This window comes from Rhipicephalus sanguineus, chromosome 1 (assembly GCF_013339695.2).
Source record: "Rhipicephalus sanguineus isolate Rsan-2018 chromosome 1, BIME_Rsan_1.4, whole genome shotgun sequence".
In the NCBI taxonomy this organism is placed as follows: domain Eukaryota; kingdom Metazoa; phylum Arthropoda; class Arachnida; order Ixodida; family Ixodidae; genus Rhipicephalus; species Rhipicephalus sanguineus.
Genome location: NC_051176.1, coordinates 226735287 through 226755690, shown reverse-complemented (window position 1 = coordinate 226755690; position 20404 = coordinate 226735287). Strand labels below are relative to the sequence as shown.

At 46.5% G+C, this 20404-nt stretch overlaps 2 protein-coding genes across 5 annotated transcripts; both read left to right on the top strand.

The window, feature by feature from the left end:
• Positions 1 to 3513: 3513 nt before the first annotated feature.
• Positions 3514 to 6026, top strand: LOC119381712 (uncharacterized). Its single transcript, XM_037649482.2, has 2 exons — positions 3514 to 3602; positions 5290 to 6026. Exons 1-2 carry the CDS (start codon positions 3588 to 3590, stop codon positions 5809 to 5811), a joined length of 537 nt encoding a protein of 178 aa, XP_037505410.1. The 5' UTR covers positions 3514 to 3587; the 3' UTR covers positions 5812 to 6026.
• A 10522-nt stretch (positions 6027 to 16548) lies between these two features.
• Positions 16549 to 18186, top strand: LOC125760179 (acanthoscurrin-1-like). 4 transcript variants are annotated; one of them, XM_049419946.1, is made up of 3 exons: positions 16549 to 16789; positions 17756 to 17867; positions 17928 to 18186. In XM_049419946.1, exons 1-3 carry the CDS (start codon positions 16778 to 16780, stop codon positions 18158 to 18160), a joined length of 357 nt encoding a protein of 118 aa, XP_049275903.1. In that variant the 5' UTR covers positions 16549 to 16777; the 3' UTR covers positions 18161 to 18186. The 4 variants fall into 4 exon arrangements, with proteins under 4 accessions (XP_049275903.1, XP_049275897.1, XP_049275901.1 ...); XM_049419940.1 differs by having other exon boundaries at positions 16554 to 16789; positions 17756 to 17897; XM_049419944.1 differs by having other exon boundaries at positions 16560 to 16789; positions 17756 to 17897; positions 17943 to 18186.
• Positions 18187 to 20404: the final 2218 nt, after the last annotated feature.

Genomic DNA, 20404 nt, shown 5'->3' with positions numbered 1-20404 from the left:
ACTGAGATACTTACCATAAGGAGCCTTTTGCGAAGATTATTGCTCTGGATAGAATACCAGAGCGATAAATGATCGTTATTTATTTATTAAAACGTAAACCTTATGCACACTTTTATTTTTATAGAGAAAGGAAACTTTCACCTCCTCAAGTAAGAGCATGGTTTTACGGCTACTAAGATGAGCCACATCACCAACACAGGACGCCAGAAGGACGCTACCCAGTGAAGTAGGTCGTGGCGATTATTATCAAGAGTAATTTAGTGCAATACTCCTCTATTATTCTTCGTATATAAACTTCCGTCTTCCAACAGTAAAAAGGAAGCTACATAAATGAAATGCGGATTCATGTGAATGTGAATGAAATGTAATTTATGAGTGAATTCAGGGGCAGCGAGAAATACTTACCGGATGACGCTTCTCAGTGAATTGAAGGTGACGAATTATCTGCCAGGGAATAAATTAAATTAAATCCAAAGCCATTCAATAAGCAATTTCTACGTGCAAAACTACCGTCGTTAAAATAGCCTGTCCCTGGATGTCGGGTTCGCGATGTGTTATTTCATCAATTTTATTAGAAAATTTTAAGGGACTAATTGCTACATTTCCGACAAATTTATTCTTCACATAGCATCTTTCTTCGTAGCCCCTTAATTTCCCTTTTACTCACCACTCAGAGTTTCCCGGCACTAATTTTATTTATTGCCTCAAAAAGGAGATTTTGCTCAGTGAAGCTGCGTGCTAGGGGGACTACTGGCACAGTACGAAAAGCAACAGATCTCATAAAACAACAATGACTTGATCAAAATAGAGAGCTAAATAAACCGAAGAAAAACAAGGAACCGATGACCTCGCCAATAAATATGGATGGATGGCGATGTAACGATATGCGTAAAAAAGAAATGACCGTGTCTTGCATCAAGGCCGACGGCGCAGAACAGAAACGCAAATCTAGGCGCAGCAAAACAGAACAATGACGGCATAGCAGAGGCACAGACGGTGCCATAAGCCCACAAGCGTGACATCAGCACCCATCAGTGCGAGAGCGACAGAAAGAAAAAAACAAAAGAATAAAATCATTCACGAGCACAGCACGAAGTTCGCGTTCGCCCTAGAAAACCGACGTGGAGTTAAAATGTAGCTCAAGTGGTCGCAGAACCTGCACGCAAAATTTCCAGGCCACACACGCTTGCTGTACGGAGCCCTCGCCGCGCGGAGGAAACGGTGGACGGAGTTTTCCTTTCGCATCACAATAAGGTCAAGTAAACAAATCACGGTAAATGAAGCCCCGTGGCAGCCCACGCGGATTGGGAGAGAGAGAGAGATAGAGGCATGTTCACGCTTCCGATGTTCTGCGTGCAGTCTTTCATCAGACTCTCAAAGTCATAATGTATACGCGAGGATATACTACAGCGTGAAAGAAAAAAACTGAGCTTGCGTATTATGCTCGAATCTCGGCATGTCCTTGAACGTCCAACAGTACCGATGGGAGAAATTGACAAATTATGGCTCGTGTTACTTTCTATTGCTCTGCGTGGCGTCGAACTGCCTGCATACGAAGGAGAAGTTACTTGTCTGCTTCTTTCACTGAGTGATTACTATTTGCAATAGTACAAAAAACGCTGAGTGAGTCAATGTGCTGGAGTTCGTATCTGCAGCGCAAAAAGACACGGCACGACGATTTACTATATGGAGCTCTCCTGTTCTGTAATGTTATATCTTCATTGCTACAGAGAGATTGAGGTATATAGCACCTCGGCTACTCCATATATGTTCTGCAAGAAAAAAGGACGAATGGTTAGCCATACATCTAGCTCTTGTCCCATGGCTTTTTCCGTCGTCGCGTCGTGTCCTTTCACGCTGTTATTGTAACAAGAGATAAAGATAAAGATGACTATCATAGCTTATCCGTCTGCCACGACTTCAGTGCTATCAGTGTCATGATCATTTATACAACACACACACACACACACACACACACACACACACACACACACACACACACACACACACACACACACACACACACACACACTCATGGCGTGTGGAGTGTGTGTGTGTGTGTGTGTGTGTGTGTGTGTGTGTGTGTGTGTGTGTGTGTGTGTGTGTGTGTGTGTGTGTGTGTGTGCGTGTGTTTGGATGGCGTGTACAATGTAACCACCATTTTACGTCGTCTGCAATTATTTTGTGATATTATGAAGCGCGAATGGGCGAATCAGACTGAATGCTACATTCATAAAGCAAATGGAGCACACAAGTGCGCAGTCGTGCTGCCGCGACGAACTAACACTTCTCTGTTTGCGCATTCAGTGAAACAAAACCGCCGCTACTGCTTGTGAATGGCCCACTCAGACGGTTTTAGCTGCTGCCCTAGTTCTCATATGTAGACTCGACTGAGGCATTAGGAAGTATACATTGCCGCTCGTGAGAACACAGCTCCGAGAGTGTGGCCGCCTCTGTGGAACACTGGAAACAAAGGGCGGCAAATACTTCAAATGACAATCGACTTCCAGATTAAACAAGAGGAAACGGGCTGATAGCGGGCGAGCGCACCTTGTGCTCTCTATAGGCGCCCTCCTATTGGCGAGAGCCTTGACAATGAACGGGCCCAGCTACTTCCAGGGTCGCACGAGCGCGCGCCGCCTCCAAGATAGAAACCGGTACGACAATCCACGCCCGTCGAGTGCATGGCGGCGGAGCCGATCTGACAAAAGGAGTGTCGGATCGAGCTTCCTTTCTGCGGCCGCGTTCACTTTTCAAGGTGAACAACCTGAGCGCGCGAGGAGCTTCCTCGCGAGGCAAACGGTCCCTCCCGGACTGTCCCCAGCACGATCGAGGGTCAAAGCATTTGCTGTTTGCAGATCCCCTCGACGACGCAACAACATGTGTCCCTCCTATCGGCGGCCGTGGGAGAAAGCGAGCTGGCCGCGCGCGAGTCGCCATTACGCCGAGCCCACTTTCCCCGGGCGGTCGCTTCATCTGCCTTGCAATTCTGCTCTATTTATGTTTCGCTTTTTGTTTTCTTCGCTAAATATAGAATGTGATGTGCGCCGGCAGCGGCGCCGCATTATTCAGCTCTTCTCCCAGCGCCGTGGCGAAGGAGGAGATCCTGGTACGAAACAAAGAACGCTCTAGCGGTGCATCTTTTTCGCCCGTGTCGTATGCGCCATTCCCAAATCTAGGCCATGATTCGCGTTGGACGCCGGTCCGAGGGGGTGCTGTTTCTGGCCGCACGCTTTTCCATTTATTTAGTCCCTGGGGAAGGGCAGCTTATGGGCCGCGTACTCTTGCAGCCGACTGCGGTGTCTGCTGACCGGTTCACGGTCCCCGGTGCGAGAAGGCGCCATGTGTGGCGATGCTGCTCGCTCATAGTTTCTTGTTTCGGCTGCAATAAGCGCATCCTCACAGTCCCTTGCAGCAGTAGCCCATTGTTGCTTTTGCTGCCGAGGAGGATGGGGGAAATGCCTGACGATGAGAGAAAGGGCCAGCCACTGGCACCATGCTTATAAAAAGCAGCTGCCCCAAGGTTGGCTGCGAACAGTGCCTCTTGTGGAGTGAACCTGACCAGAGTGGAACCACGCCGCATAGCCATGACCCTCGTTCTGGTGAGTGAAGGACGCGGTGCTGGATGCGACCCGTTACAATCCGTTGAATGATACGCTTGGCGCCGCACCTCCGTTGAGCGTGCCATTCACGATGTTTCGATGGTTTCCATAGTGCAATATGTATTGTAAACTTTGTTACAATAGCTTGGCGAATAGAATTCTGTGAATTCAATGTAAAGCATATCGATAACAGCAAACACGTTAGAGGTTATTATTTCATTGTGCCGGTGGCGCGTTGCTGATATCTCAGAGGACGATACGAATGCATTGACCATTGAATGAGTGCATTGACGGGAAGAGGGCAAGTTGAAAAGTTGCCCACTCCAGCTGCACAAGTGCTTTCCAATGGTGAGCCCAGTGTGCGCTCAACAGCACCAGTGGTTGCCAAACAGCAAAGCAGCAAACTATTTTTCATTTCGGACATCTTTTTGTCAAATCAGTGAAGCGGACAGTGCTTGGTAGTGCGCAAAACCGAAAGCAGGCTACCCGCTATCTAGCTTGGATTCTTCGTCATCGTTGTGGAAAGTTGCTAACAGACTCAGTAAGACTAGGGCTCCTCGTGCATTTCAGTTAACCGTAGATTACCCGACATCCACGTCAGTTTCATTTCACTGCCTTGTTTACATACATTGTCTGTGCGTAGCCGTGGCAAGATAGTTGCAGAAACGAGTATAGACAGTAGAAGAAAACTTCTTTAGTTTGATTTTCAGGATACTTGTATAATAGCCGCAACCAGGCTAGTTGACAAGTTACTTTTTCGTTTGTTTGGTATTTGTTTGCTTGAAACAAAGGCTGAAACGAAGCACTTGAATTCTTTGTGCAGATCAAAACGAAAAGAGCACAAAAGTTCAAACTTTGCTGCACGGCAGTTATATAGGGGTAGCCAAGATTGAGACTGATGTCGTGAAACGGACATACAAGGAATAATGTCAAGATCCGCAAACTATATTTGTAGTTTAGTTTAGAAGAACAGATACTTGGGCGAGTTTGTATGGTCCCATGATGGTACTTAGAAGCGCGAAAAGCCAACCAAGTGAGCGAGATATTTCTGTCGTGTTCATTTTTCGCGTGGATGGGCAAATTCCAATAATGTTTATAAGTTTCATTCTGCAGTTTTGCAAGAAAGTACTTATGCATGTTTTAAAGCACGATGATACGGTGCGATACGAGTTTCACGACTTGTTGAAGTAGGCACAGTAGAAAAGAAACAGCCGAAGCAGGTAGAAAAATTTCGCGCGCCATCAGTGATAACTCAGTCGGCCTTCTCTTCTTGCTCCTTGAAAAATAGTGCCCCGCCACGGTGGTCTAGTGGTTATGGCGCTCGACTGCTGACCCGAAGGTCGCGGGATCGAATCCCGGCCGCGGCGGCTGCATTTTCGATGGAGGCGAAAATGTTTGAGGCCCGTGTACTTAGATTTAGGTGCACGTTAAAGAACCCCAGGTGGTCGAAATTTCCGGAGCCCTCCACTACGGCGTCTCTCATAATCATATCATGGTTTTGGGACGTTAAACCCCAGATATTATTATTATTATTGAAAAATAGTGTGGACCACAAGGATTTAGTTAGAATAAAGTATCCTTTTTTGCTATACATAACATGCCGCACAAACAGTCAAGTCGAAATGTGTATGTATCCAGAATAAAAGTCAAGGCGATGTTTTCCCTCTCTCTTTTTTTTTATTTGCAGCTGCTAGCCGCAGTATGCTGCGCAATTCCAGGAGCATTTAGCGGTGGATTCGGGGGACTTGGAGGCGGCGGATTTGGCGGCGGCGGCTACGGTGGAGGATTAGGATCAAGCTTCGGACCTGGCTTCGGCGCTGGCTTAGGGACGAGCTACATATCAGGAGGAACCTATGGTGGCGGCGGCGGCGGAGGTGGCCAAGCTTATGCACTCGGACCGGCGTACATGGTCAAGCCAGGGCACGGCGGTGGTGGATTCGGCGGCGGTGGCTTCGGAGGTGGCATCTCATCTGGCTACGGCGGAGGAGGCTACAGTCCCGGATTCGTATCCGGACTCGGTGTTGGCGGTGGTTACGGTGGAGGCCTCGGAGGTGGCGGTTTTGGAAGTCATGCTGCTAGTTCTAAAATTGTGGTCCTCAAAGGCAGCGGAGGGGGAGGGTACGGCGGTGGTCTTGGTGTTGGTGGGGGATTGGGGGGTTTAGGAGGAGGACACGGCTTCGGCGGCGGAATGACAGGCGGATGGTGGTAACCACAATCAGAAAAGGGGATTGCATAGACGATAGAATGCATGGAGGTGTCCAATGTTACCAAACTCAGGCTGAAAGATCAGGTTCGATAGGCAACCAATCGACACCATGGTTGTTTTCGGGCCGTACGAAAAATGAGCAAATCCGATGTGCGGTCTGATGCCATGAAATGATTATTAGAAAAACACGCAACATGCGTGCATCGTCGAATCACTTGGTTCGATGAAAAGTGCTAAATGCATTTCACTGTGTATATTTGTACATATATCTTCTTTATTCACTATGCTACCCACTCTAAGCTCGTGCATATAAGCATAATACAATACAATTCTGAGCGCTCTACATGCGTATATTGTGGCTATTCTCCCGTGTTAGTTATAATGCCAAAAAGTGTACGGTGTAGTGTAATCAAAAACATTGACGTCATCTTTTTCTCTCTCTAGAACTATTTCCTTGATGATGTAATCTGCGAAAGTGCTAATAGGGTCGCAAGCTGCACGCTATTGATACAGTTACCCTCGATATCCGATCTTGAAGGTCCTTCAGCAGTGCCTTAAGCCTTAAGCCTTAAGCAGTGTGTGCAGCGAACGATGCGCAGCTCGAAAACTACACGTCCCGACAGTTTGGCTTTGGCTTGCATCACAGTGCTTACCCTACCGCTGTGTCTACATAAATTTTGTTGTTGCAGTAGTTAATGCACGAACGTACAGCTTGCGTTTCAGTACTGGAAAAATTTAGAGCACGAAGCTATACAGCAATTACCCGGCGAAAGAAAGGTGCCTGTAATTTTGTTGTCGCCTCGCTGAGCCGTATGACCGAGAAACAATGACGGCATGTTTGGTCTGCATTCTGAAAAGCTATCCGATTGTATCCCAGCGAAGGTTAAGCAACAGCGATGGGGGGTGCATGTTGCTGCCGGGGCAGACTGTCAGATAGATCAGGAAGACAGCTCACAAGAGATATCGCGATTGCGCCAATAGCCGAAGGGGGTCACGTGTTCTGCCTGACGTTGCTGTCCACCCTTTCAGCGCGTCAGCCAGCCTGAAACCGCGAGTCGTCTTGCGAAGAAACTAGGCTAGTGGTCGAACAGCAACCGCTACAAGAATGTTCGCGGCTCACTCGAGCATCAAGACATGTAGTGCCGTGCGTCTCAATGATCGTCTTCGCGCAGGTACGGAACGTATAGTTTGCGTCGGTTTTCATGAGTAAGAACTGGGATAAGAGGTCTGCTTTGCAATTTCCCGCACTTTTTGTGATAATAATGCCCAGAAAACGTGTAAAAAAGAAATATCTTCTTTTTTTCATACGGGCTAGCGTACTCTTTCCACTTGATAAGATATCGCTTCATCTCTTTCTCTCTCTGTCTCTCTTCAGTGCGCCTCAGTACTTGGACAATATTGGGGCTTGTATACTGAATACTACAACTTTCGTTATAGAAAGAACTAATGACATTTTTTCATAGTGTTTTCATAGGTAATGTTTGCTCAGTTGTGTACACAGTACCGACCGACCTACATAGCAGGTAGGCTGTACAAGGCACAACTCATCTCGAAAGACAAACAACAACCATGCAAAAATGGTACATCAGGACTCCTGCTCCATCCATGTAGCAATCAATGCCCGTATTATAACAGACTTCTTTTCTCTCGGATGCCAAGCATGTCGCAGGTGTTACTCGTTATTCTGCGACGCCTGCTTAGTGTGAATTTCTGCGAACACTGGTATGGCTTTTATGGCTTTTGATTTTTCCATATTGTCTTCAAATTTGCATCAAAAATAAGCTTCCTATAAAAAGGCGGCTCAGGCGACGAGAGAGGTAGATGACAAATAAGCAATAGTCGATACTCATTTTGCTGGCATTGTGTGCACACAGGAGTATTGATACTTTGAACATACCTTCTCATATCTGTCGTTTACGCAGGAAGAAGAGAAAAAATATTAGAGAAGGAAAGGCAGGGAGGTTAACCAGTTTAGCAAAACCAGTTTGCTACCCACTAATAAACGTGATAAATTTCTTATGCTGATTAGGATTAATATTGACTACTGCCATTGACAACTACCCACAGATGCTGAGCAGTATAGACACCTCATTTGTTTAACTAGGATGACTTTATTAAACACGGTTTATCATAGTGACAAATACCTAATATCAAGACAATTGAAAATATACCTACTGTGCAACAATTAACAAGGAAGGATGTATTTACAAGCCCATTTTTAATGCAAAAAGAAGTTATATTTGACACCGTCAAATTCACAAGTGCACCAATGGCCACTAGCTGCATGGAGCTTCATTCGACAGAAACTTTATCCCGGCAAGCTCAGAACATCTGCTCTGCACTACCGTATTCCTGCTCCCCCATTCCTCGCACACGTGACCACTCTGTTGCGATGATCGTGAGGACCACTCCACTGTAGTTCATTATATCGATGGGCTATAGCACTCTAATAGTTTGATTTCCTTAGTTGCATCTCGGTTGTAGTTAGCGTTATGTCAGGGATCCGGCAATTCTGAAGTCTGCAGTTAGCGAACTAAGATTGGTGACAAGAAATCGAACACGCGCCCAATTGTGGCGTGCTGCCACACTCCGAAGTTATGACAGAGTTCAGGCTTTGATGCTCTTCGGTGGGCACGGCACTGTTGAGGTCTTATATATTCAGTGCTCGGCTATGTCGCAAGAAAACATCCACATACGGGTTGAAAATACCTGTTGAAGAAACGCGTGCTTCTAGTTGCTATAGTAACGCTAGGAAGATTCAGAATACTATCGAGGCTGGAATAAAGTGCGTCGAAAGCTGTGGGCACTCAAAAGAGAAAAAACAAAGAAAACGAAACGAAAAGAGAGTACGTTTGCACCTGGCGACATGCAATTTAAGTTCATTGTTTATTTAGGAAGCGATGTGCTCTTGCTCGCGCAGTGTCTACATCTTTACAAATTGATGACACTCACATCAGCGCACGCTAGCGAAGCAAAATCTACGCCCCTTCATTTTCTACGGAGTCTGCGATATTTGAGTACAGAAACAAATGCCCCAATGTACATACTCAAGTGAGTCGTATGCAATTCTCAAAGCAGAACTATCATTTTCAACGGCATGCGAGGTTGTTGCCAGTCTGTAAAAAAAAGAATGCAAAGATTAGGTGCACTCAGCATTTGCTGAATGAATGTATCTTACTGTGTGCTTCGCGTGGAGCCTTTGGCGCCGGAATAGTCATTATCAAGCGTTGGCGATCATAAGTTTGTGCGTGTGGTTGGGTGTGATGTTTTGTCATAGAAGTATAGGGACGCACGTGCGCAAAAGTAAGAGACTCCTGCCCGCAATCTTTCAAGCTCAAATGGCGCGCCAACTTAAAGAGCGCCTGCTGTTTTATGTGTTGCTATTTAGGAACAAGGGTACATTATAATCTATAATAATAGGAACGGCACGGTTCCCGTGCTATGATACACAGTGCAGTTTGAGATATCGAAAAGGGGGAAGGGCGTGCCGAGGAAGTCTTTGAACTTTTGTCCACTGGTGCAGCCCACTACTTTTCTTTTTCTTTTTTTGGCTAGAGTGCATGTATGCCAATGTACTAGAAGTGGACCCACATTCTTCTCATAATTATTAACCTTGCACGAACATAAAATGTGTTTGCAACGTTTACGGTTATGAAAATGTCAAACTGTGGCGTCTTCTTTCCTGTACGCTGCGCAAGCGAACGTTTCTCCCTGTAAATAAAAGCATGACATTTACATTGCTATAGGCACAGCATGCATAGTGTCCCTTTGACGAAACGTTGTTTCGTTTTCCAAACCAGTGTATAAGTTGTGTGTCTGAATAAACAAGTCCATTCAGTAACAGTCTTGCCACTGGATTTCTTCGAGCCTTTGTGGAACTGTGCGTCACGCCGCTTAAATTCGTGTAGAGCGGTTGTGGACCGCATCAACAGAGTGGGATTTGTTTCTTTTTCTTAACTGATAACATAAACGGCAAAAATAGGGCACAGCCCCGGTGCGAAGAAACATAAAGAGGATAAACCACAAGCAAACTTGGAAGTCGTCGAGAGGCAGAAGGACAGAGAATGAAAGAAAACGCAAGGAGGTTAACCAGATGCACATCCAGCTAGGAAACTTGCATTGACGTAGGGGTGTAGGGAATAAATAGGGAGGGTAAAGCAGAGGAGTGGAAGAACACTAGTAGCCGAAATAAAGTAAAATGTAAGGTCTATCAAGTACCAGAGCTTTAAAAGCACAAAAGTTCTCAGAACATTCCACGATCAATATTAAAAGCGATGGCAGCCTTCACAATAATGTATATAAGAGCGTTCTGTACGTACTGTCGACACGCTTGGCGTAAGCGCGCATTCAAGCATCATTTTCGTTTCATCAGAAGCATACGTGTGGCTTTTCAATTGAAAGTTTTATGCACATGTTGACAATGAAGTCGGGCCTGAATTTAAAAAGCATCGTTGTGTACTTTTAATGCGATTGCTACTCTTAAGATGCTTTGCGCAATTTCCGGGATGTTTCTCTGCTACCGCTCACCGTGTTCCAGCCAACTTGAATCACTGGGTAGTCCGCGGTCGAATGGTACAGACCACGGACTGATGCGGTGAGGAAACAGTGTTCGAAAGCAACCGCTGGACCAACATAGGTCGTTGCGTTGTTTCGTCAAAAACTGGCTCATACCAACGAGGAGAACTGCCCACTGTGTAGCTGATAAATATTGCCCGTTAACGTAGGAGTAAGCAGAATAAAAGTAACCTCTAAGCAAAGCAACTTGATCCAAGTGTATCATAACGAATTCTCGCAGGACTTATTCAGAAAAAAAGCGGATAAAATTTTATTGTATAAAATTCGGCAGATCCCACGCATTGTGGGAATCGATTTCATGCGAAGCAGTCGGCGAGTAGCAGCCTATACCAGATTTTTTGCTTTGAGTCAAGCGTTACGAGGTAGACCGACGTCTTTGGGTAAATTTAGTAGTTGTGCGCAAGTCGTTGGCTTGGCAGGCAGGTCGACGACATTGGCGTATAAATGGTAGCTCATGCTCCGATGCAAGCTTGGAACTCCGGTTGAAGGGATGTCTCTTTTATCGCGACGAACTACACGCTATGGTTTGATGATGTGCATATCATAGGTATTGGTCGTCGACGAATTCGAGCAACGCTTCACTATAGCTTGCCGAGTCAGTGTTTGTAACAGTGTTATAAATGAAGATAACCAACACTGCAACCACGATTGGCGCTGCCCTGACGTGACGCTTGCGTAGGTTCTTCTTCCTACTGGCGTGGCACTGTGGTAGAATACCTGACTGCCATGCCGAATGCCTGGGTTCGATTCCTGCTCGAGCTACGATTTTTAGTATTTGTTTCGATCGCGATTTTTGTCTCATCGACAATGCCGTCGCTGCCAGCACCATATTTTCTGCAACACGGGCTCTTTAACGCTATCGCGTAAAGATTTCCAAAGCCTATTCTCACTGTCTCTAGGTTGATATAGACTGTGAATCATCTGTGGCGCATACCCGTATATTACGGGCCGCGTTAGGCAGGTATGTGCAATATGTGCCTGGTGGAAAAAGTTTCATGAACTACGCTGTAGGTCCGGATCCTATGAGTTACCCCCTAGTAATGTTCAGTTGTCAGTAAATGAACTACGCGACAGGCAAGTCACGTTATTCATGTCGTGGTCTGCGCATCGCGTTGGTAATACACTCACGTCCTCATATGCCATGTTTGGTATACATATATATATATATATATATATATATATATATATATATATATATATATATATATATATATATATATATATATATATATATATATATATATATATATATATATATATAAGGGGAGACAGAAAGGTAAGAAAGAAAAGAATGAGAGAAAGGTAGGCAAAGCACACCCACACGCACGTCGTTCAACGAGACCGGTTTATCGTAGAAGTTCAGCAGCGTCTTTGTTGCTTTGGGATGTCAACATCTAACGCTCCCGCATTCCAAGATTCAGTGCTTGGGGAGCGGCTGGTCATCGAGGCGTGCTAACATTGCTGAAAGGCGCTGTGTGTGGGAGCTTCAGCGAGGACAATGATGGAGGATGTGTGCAATGGTTTCCTCGCTGCCGCAATGATAACAGGCAGCGCTGTCTGCTATTGCGATGCGGTAAACAAAAGCATTTGTAAATGAAACTCCAAGCCACAGGTGGCAGTGAACGGCTGTCTCCGCATCTATTATATGATAGCTGTCATCGTAATGTTTTCAACAATGCCAAAACTACACACATATCAGCTATCATTCACGTACTCTGTCTATTTACTGCAATGTACGTAAATGTTCACGCAACATAAATGTTCATACAGCATAAATGTTCAGACAACCGAAATAACCACACAACTAAAAGAGTTGCCAAGATATTCACACAGCACATAATAGGCTCTTGCAAGTTTCCTCTTAATTGCCGCAGTGCAATTGAAACCGTCATGTTCGGAGAAATGAATGCTGTACAAACACGAATATAGCAGAAAAATGCATATTAATAACAATGCGAGGAATACCTCTTCAAGGAACAATCAGAAAACGGTAAAAAAGCTCTTCTGCGCGGCCTCCGTGAACAAGTATCGAACTCGCGATATCGCGCTGAGCTGCACGACGCCATTACTATTGATTCACCGCGGCCAATGCGAGGTGTAATAAAATAATAATAATGTAAGCGGGAAAGCCTGAACGAATAGAAACACACATTCGTATCTGCGCGAGCCCAAAGAGCTTTTTAGGCACCGCAAAGTGAGAAATATAGCACAATTGATATGCCATTAATACTAGAATAAGTGGCATGTGTCTTTGCGTGTGTGGTTTCTTCATTTATCCACGGCTATATAAACACAGGCTGTAATTGATAACAAAATAATAAAGTCATACTTAAACATTATTATTAATCACAATAACATTTCAATTCAACCCGATCAATAACCTCGTAGAGCACGCATGTCAACATGTCGACGCATGCTGGGAATACGGGCACCATGCGTGAAAACAACGAGACATCTTTGAAAAGGATGAAAGCAAACCGTGTGCAAAGTGAAATGCTTACCCATAGCCATAGCATGTCATACTACCGGTCGCTAAACCTGTGCATGACAGAATTTACAAAAATTGTATGGTGTGACTTAAACCAGTATAACATTTTTAAGGCAACACGAACGAAATGGTGGGCAGCAACAAGATGCGCTATAAGTCAACTGAATAATATTGTTCGAACGTAGAACGACGTCCAAACATGCGCAGTTTCAGCGAAGTGTGGGTGCGCGCACAGGCCACCGTAGTGTCAAGTCTGCAAAAGCTCATCGAGTGCTGTGTGCCTTCGAGAGAAAGCACGGCGGTCGCACGGCGGTCGCACGGCGTGGGAAGTGCGGTATTGAATGCGACACAGTGCAATGAAGTTTCACCGCCCCCCTGGCTTGCGAGTTGCGCGCAACGCCACTTAGAATGCATTGCGCAGTGTGCCGTCGGCATGGAGCCTGTGGCTCGCTGTTTTACTGTGTTGCTCGCTGAATACACGAAGCCGCAAACGTGCATATGGCTACGTGCCTTTCGGCGCGTAGCACGTGTAGCATATGCGGAACTATCGTTATCTGTCGTTTTTTAATGCGCGCTGAGATACCGCTGCACCAAATGCATCCGAGTCAAAACGCTCCGGTCATTGTTCGCGGCGGAAACAAAGGCGAGTCCTCCGGGTTTCCGTTGCTCGAGTTCCATATCGCGCCTGAGCTCGACTCTTGGTTCACATTACTTAATGACCCCGATTGCTGCATCGCTTGCAATTACATGACGCGGGGAATGCTTCCCCACGGCTTCTGGCTCACGAAGCGACACACTTACTTGGCCGATTACGAGAGAGGCCAGATAAGCTGATAAATTAATTTGACATTTCATTGGAGACAGCAAAAAATGATTAAAGCAAGGAAGACTGCCAAAGCTCTCCAGCACCTTCTGTTTAAGTAAAAACAGGTGTTTGCTGTCCCATTAGTTCACCTTTATTCTGTGTGCATCGCTACTGGTGACAGAGAAGCTTCTGGAGAAACATTACTGTCACTTCTTAATGTTATGGCGCCAGTCTGCGTGCGGTTTTTTTTCTTAACATTGACAACATCTTCGAAAGCGACGATGCTTTTACGCCAGTAAGGCAGTATTCAGCTATTCTTGTGGCGGTGGCTGTTGGACTTGCCGATGAGGTTTTGTGCCCGGAAGTTCGGCGGGTGCTCACTCTGGAGGAACATGCATCTAGCGCCTAAAGTCAGGGCTATCATTTGCACTTAACTGATACACCTTTTTAGAAAAGAAATACGTCTATCCCTGAACGTGACAACAGGCGAGCGTCTGTCATTGCGAATCATTGCTGTTACCATCAATAAAACAGTACATCTCGCAGAAGTAACAAGCCAGCCGAAATACCTGAGTTCGATGTCTTCCGGTGTTTCTTGAAGGGCCAGTTGGTACATTCCAAGCCTTCCTTTCAGCGCTGTTCTCTGCGCTGTTTCCGCCGATCTCGTGGTGTAGTCTCCAAAGACGCGGCTACACCGATTTACTGAGAGCGAGTCGTGTTCGCGTGAGACAGATACTCCCCGTCATCGAAGCACCTCGCAGGCTCTTTACGAGGGTCTGTATTGCGCTACAGGCCATTCACGTTGCGACCATCAGCTGTCGACCCCTTTGACCATGCTTCGAGTGAAACAACCGAATGCGCAGACCGTCAACCTAGCACTTATCAGGGACGACGGTGCTTTCTTGCTGTGTGCCGCCGTCAAAACAGCTGACACACTGTGAAGCCGAAGCTGCGGCCGCTTATTTCGCCATGGCCCCGCGCGCGGCTCTTTCGCTCGAAGAACTGTTGAGAGCGCTGCGATACGGTGGCACATGAGCGCAGTCATGTGGTTTTACTTATATTTCGCGGGCTCTCCATAAACACCGGAAAAAATCACCACGCAGCATGTATACGTTGCCACGAAAAATTATATTGGTCGTTTTGGAATAGCCTCTGCAACTTAACGAAACGCACTCGGCACTAAAGTGAATAAAGAAATTTTGCATAATTGACCTTGGTTTATTAACTAATTAAACGCAATATCAAAAATACCCTAACGAGCGTCACCTGACTGATCTATCTATCTATCTATCTATCTATCTATCTATCTATCTATCTATCTATCTATCTATCTATCTATCTATCTATCTATCTATCTATCTATCTATCTATCTATCTATCTATCTATCTAATCTTGACCCAGGTGATGCACGTTTGCGGAAACAAACACGTGTAATAACTTAGCGCTTTATCGGCGTCTTTTTGATATCCCTGTGCATATTGTATGCTAAAAAGTTTAACAGGACATCAATATGTCCAAATATACGTTATTTGAAATTGTCGACAGCCTCACGGCAAAATGCTCGGACTCAGGAACTAAATGCACATTCCTAATTAGCCATCGCTCACAGAAGCGTTCATTCCTGTATTCCGCCAAGTATGCAATGGAAACATTAGGAAAGAACAGATCTAGATTAGTGTGGTAATAAGTTGCTGATGACCTAACATGCGTGCTGATATTTATCGCGGTGTCACATTTACATGCCATTTCAGCAAAGGGCGTCACCGCACTTCCCAGCGTTTGCGTGAGAGAGTCCCTTAAATGTAAGAAACAAACTCGCGCTTTCATTGGGGTAGTAGCGAAACGATGCGTTTCATTTGACGTTAGCAGGTCACTGACCAAGTCAGACACGAGGCGAGGGACCACTTAAGCAGTCCAGTAGCAGCGAGAGACATTATTGATGATTGAGATGGCGAGGTTGCTTTTATTTCTTATTTTCTTTTAGGTACGACCACCCAGCTCCCGACCGTTTACGCAATGAGCGCCAGCTACCCGTGTTCCGGCACGCACCACCCTCATGACAGCGCTTCCATACGCCGGTGACAGATCTTGACGCAAGATGACGGATGTCATTCCTGCTTGGACAATCTGGGCGCGGGCGCTGGGCACCGCCGCAGGGTCTAGTCTCAAAGCGCTGCCAGGCACCACCGCCCGCCCAACCCCGCGAGAACTATCGTCAGCACCGTCGTTCCGAACCAGGAGTGACTAGCGTGTTGGCTACCCACACGTGTCAATGCGCTCGCGTTGATTGATCTAAGCTGCGATGTCAAACTGTAGAGAGCGGCCGGACACTCCGGGAGGCCAAACGCGACAAACGACAGTGTCTCGGTTGTGTGACAGGCTGTGCCGGCTATCGTGCGATCAGTGCATGATCATCTCGAATACTCGCACTGCTGCAGCAGCCATTACAACGCTGTCCGAAGCACTGCGGCAACCCGGAAGTATGCAGCATTGCGTGACCCTTCTTGTTCTTGCTCGATGCTTTGTCGCTTCGAATTTTGTTTGTTTGTTGCAATGGGCGCCTCTGCAGCGGGCTACGTCGCGTGTAATAACAGCGTCCAAGTTCACGAAAGCTCTTGCCACTCCGGCTCGACGCGCGGCAAGGGAAGTCGCGCCCGAGGCAGGCGAGGCGGTTCTCGCTCCACGGCGCGCTCTTCTTGCTTTTGCTTTGAAGCGTGCAAGAGCGATTGCTTGAAGAATCTCTTTCCTGGACTGCGCCAAGTAGAACACACACGTGCCTTTTTGCATTTCTCCCCTCCCGGCTGCAGTATAGCTTGCATTTCAGTTCTGCTCTTGTTTTTTGATCGTTGTGGCCGGCGGCTACTGGTGCATTTGCCATGCATCCTCCACTCACTTTCTTTAATGGCTGGGGCGTAAATTGGCAATCTCATTGTGTAGTCGCGTCCTTCTCCCTTCGGTCCGCATCTGTGCAAGAGTAGCCGTTTTGCAATCCAGCTGGCACGATGACCTCCTCTTCCGGCGCCGTGTCTCCCTATATAAGAGAAGAGCGTGGAGCGGAGAAGTCAGAGCTCGCAGTCCCTGCAGAGGAAAGATCTCCAGGATGAGGCTTATGGTAAGCTTACCTAGGATGATCTGCAGCGTGCGCTTAGCGCAGGCAGCGCGAAGGTTGCCTGGCGTTCCTCGGCGCGAAAAATACGGGCTGCCCGTACCAACGAATATCGCTATACGGTCGCGCAGTAAGATTGGTTGCCAGTTATTCTTGCTGAAAACCCTGGCTCTTCTGCGTGCACTGCTCCTTCAGAGCGGATTGTTAAAGATTGTCATATGGAGCGTTGTCATTCTTAATCTATAAAAGAGCTTTTACATGAGTAATATTACAATAATCTACATCTAATAATTTCAGTGGTGACATATGAGAGAATGAAATACAGAGGCGAATTGCGAGCAAGAGGGTGGTTCACTCTGGACCTCAGTGAACCTTCTTCGAGCTCTCGTCTATGCTTTCCAGATATGAATGCTTTATGCAGAAGTATATTTGCGATTGGAAACTTTTTAGCACACGCATAGTGTAATAATGTAAATGTGGTAAAGAAAGACCTATTAGGATCAGAGGCCGTATTCACAAAAACATTCCGGAGCCAGAATTATTCAGAAAAACGAACTTCAGCCAGTCATGATTCTAGCAATAAAATTAGCGAAGGCGGCCAGCCGACGGCAAAGAGCACTTGCGAACGAGTCAATTCGGCCCCAGAATACCGATACCACGTGAAGTAAAAAAAGACGTGAATAGCTAACACATCGCACCATCGCGATATCAAACTGCATATTCTGTTGCAGTAAAGTATAGGCTTGTCACAAAACTACATGCGAGCCTTCGATTTTGTGATAGCATACAGTCGAGTAACCGAAATGAGAAAGTCAGCTAAAATTTCTCTGTGTTATACATTGATATGCAGAAAAAGAAATATTAAGGTAGCATAACAAAGTAAGGAAATAAAAAGGCGCAACTTACTGGTAAACAGGTTCACCGTCCTTTTCGAGGTCGAAAAATAATGCGCTCCTTTGTCCATCGGTGCAGCTAAGTGCCGTGTTCTGTGGCTGCCTCGTGGCAACCGCGACCGCCGGTTCCCTCGGCGGATATGGCGGGGGTGGATTTGGCGGTGGTGGCTTCGGCGGTGGCGGCTACGGTGGTGGTGGCTACGGTGGCGGCGGCTACGGCGGTGGCGGCTACGGCGGCGGAGGCTTCGGAGGCGGTGGCTTCGGAGGCGGCGGAGGCATCGGCAAGATCATCATCATCAAGACTTCTGGAGGCGGCGGAGGCTACGGCGGCGGTGGATTCGGAGGTGGAGGATTTGGCGGCGGTGGCTACGGCGGCGGAGGCTTCGGCGGAGGCGGAAAGTATGGTGGTGGTGGATTCGGAGGTGGAGGATTTGGTGGCGGCGGTTACGGCGGAGGCGGCTATGGTGGTGGAGGATGGTGGTGATCCTCTTACCTACGCATCAGTTTGGTACGTATGTCTACAATGGAATTAGCAGACGTTTTACATTGCGATGCCAGATAGGATCTCTTAGTTATAACGTCGCTGTTTGATATGCGAGCGGCACTCAGCAGAAGTATTCACAGCAGTTCATGGATTACTTATGGTCTGCTCATCTTTGAAGAGGTGCGCTATAACTTTAGTCGCAGTGCCCAAGCAATTGTCTCTGAAATTTACCACTTCTGGAATGATACTACCAGCACCTTCACGAATGATCGTTTCGCTGAAATACCATGGTAATGAATAAATGAACTAGAAGAAGCGTTATTGCGACGTCGATCTGGAGAGTGCGAGGTTATCCTAGAATATTTGGGCTCTGACTATATAGTTAATCCATAAGTTATCTATAAAATTTGGATTCGGGGTACTCCTTCCCGCTGCATTGTCATCTGTTCTAGAGGCAAGCGATACCGCAGAAAACAGGGAGTGTTTAGAGCGCTGGACATAACGCCTTACATGCAATGATGTCCCTGACGATCACGTGCAGTCTTCATCTCTTGCCCGATCTACTGCAGAAGCCGCCCTGAAGAGGCCCGCGCTGGTCCCAAGGAAGTTTGTATTGTGCCTCGCGTACTCGTGCCAGCCATCTGCAGGAACTTTTCGCGAATTGTCACCGATTGCACCGGAGTGCACCCACGAAACACCACTCGGGTCGAACCAGGAGAACAGCTCGCTTGCATGTGCCACCGCTGCGAGCTTCTTCCTTTGTGAATAAAAAGTCGTTTCATCCCACTGAAATCTGGTCTTTTAAGTCGCCCAATAAGTAGCGCTGTAAACGACAATTCTCTAAAGGAAACGACTACCTACGCACTTCGTGCGCGCTGAATGCTCCGTACGAGGAAAAAAAAACAGATGCCGCAGTTCGGTCAGTCATACTTACAAGGGTGGCTGCGTAGTATCTTAACTTAAGTATTTTACAGTCACAAGGCCTCGGTGATGCTTTAAGTTGGTTAAGTTCCAGTGGGTTCAGTAGCAGTGGAAAGCAAAACAGCCGAAACGTCTGCCTCCCGAAAAATGTCTCGTAATGTGGGGACGGCACTCCCAAAGCAACGAAGGCAATTTTCACATGCAACTTTACTTGCTTGTGCTGGTCTTTCTGTCTTGTACGAAAATTACAAACAAAGCATCCCAAATAGACGAGAATTTAACGAACAAAGCTATATGAACGTGTCTGAAGGAATGTTTTCAGAACATTTTTTACATACATCTGCATTCACACGCACGTTTACATTTGGTGGTCATTCGTATCATGAAAGTTGCTGCCTAAAGAAAGAATCAATAGGTTGCATCATCCCGAGAGTAGCAGCAAGCATGTGTCTATTTCACAACAGAAGCTAAGAGATGCTGCTGGTAAATGTACTTATATTTTTGCCGGGGCTCGAAAGACACCCACTCTTTCCGCTCCCCAAACCCTCCTTGCATACTCACGAGAGCTCTTTACGCTAGAATGGTTCGAAGAAACACACACCGACATGACGGCCGCCAGGATGACGCCCATCATGTCGATATATATATGTCTGTTTCTTCGTCTCAGTTTCTTTTGCGCCTTTATAATTATACCTTATGTGTGACCAACTAGCTGAAATGTAAGTGTTTGGCAAATGCATATCCGCCTAACTGAATGGTTAGCACTGAAGTACGAGTACGCACCCATAACAACAACTAAGTTGAGTTGATGAAGAAATTATCGCTGCGATAGGATATGTCGGGCGCAAACAGCTGCTGCAACGGACAGTTCGCTCGCAGGAGTTCATTTTGCAATAAAACGTTCACACGCACACATTTATGTCCAACTTCTACCCACATCACTTCATATATAGATGCCCATAGCTGCTCATCCGAAGCGCTTATCTAGTCCAGTGTCTACTAAGAAGTCTTTTTAGGAAAACGTTCACCTTTCGCTGAAGATGCTTTGAGTCATCGAAGTGATATAAACCTCTCCACAGAGAGCAAGTTAGAACAGAACAGAGCAGCTACTGCAACAGCTGACACTAGCAGTTTCCACATAATTTCACGCGACATAGGTAGTGGTACGAGGACTGAAGAAGCTATGAACAGGACATGCGCTGAAGAGTATAGATTTGGCCTCCATATATCAAACGCGCACGATCTCGTCCAGTTTGCTGTCTTGGTACAATTTTATGGTCCCTGATTATTTATAGAACAAGACAGGGCAGAACTATAGAGTGG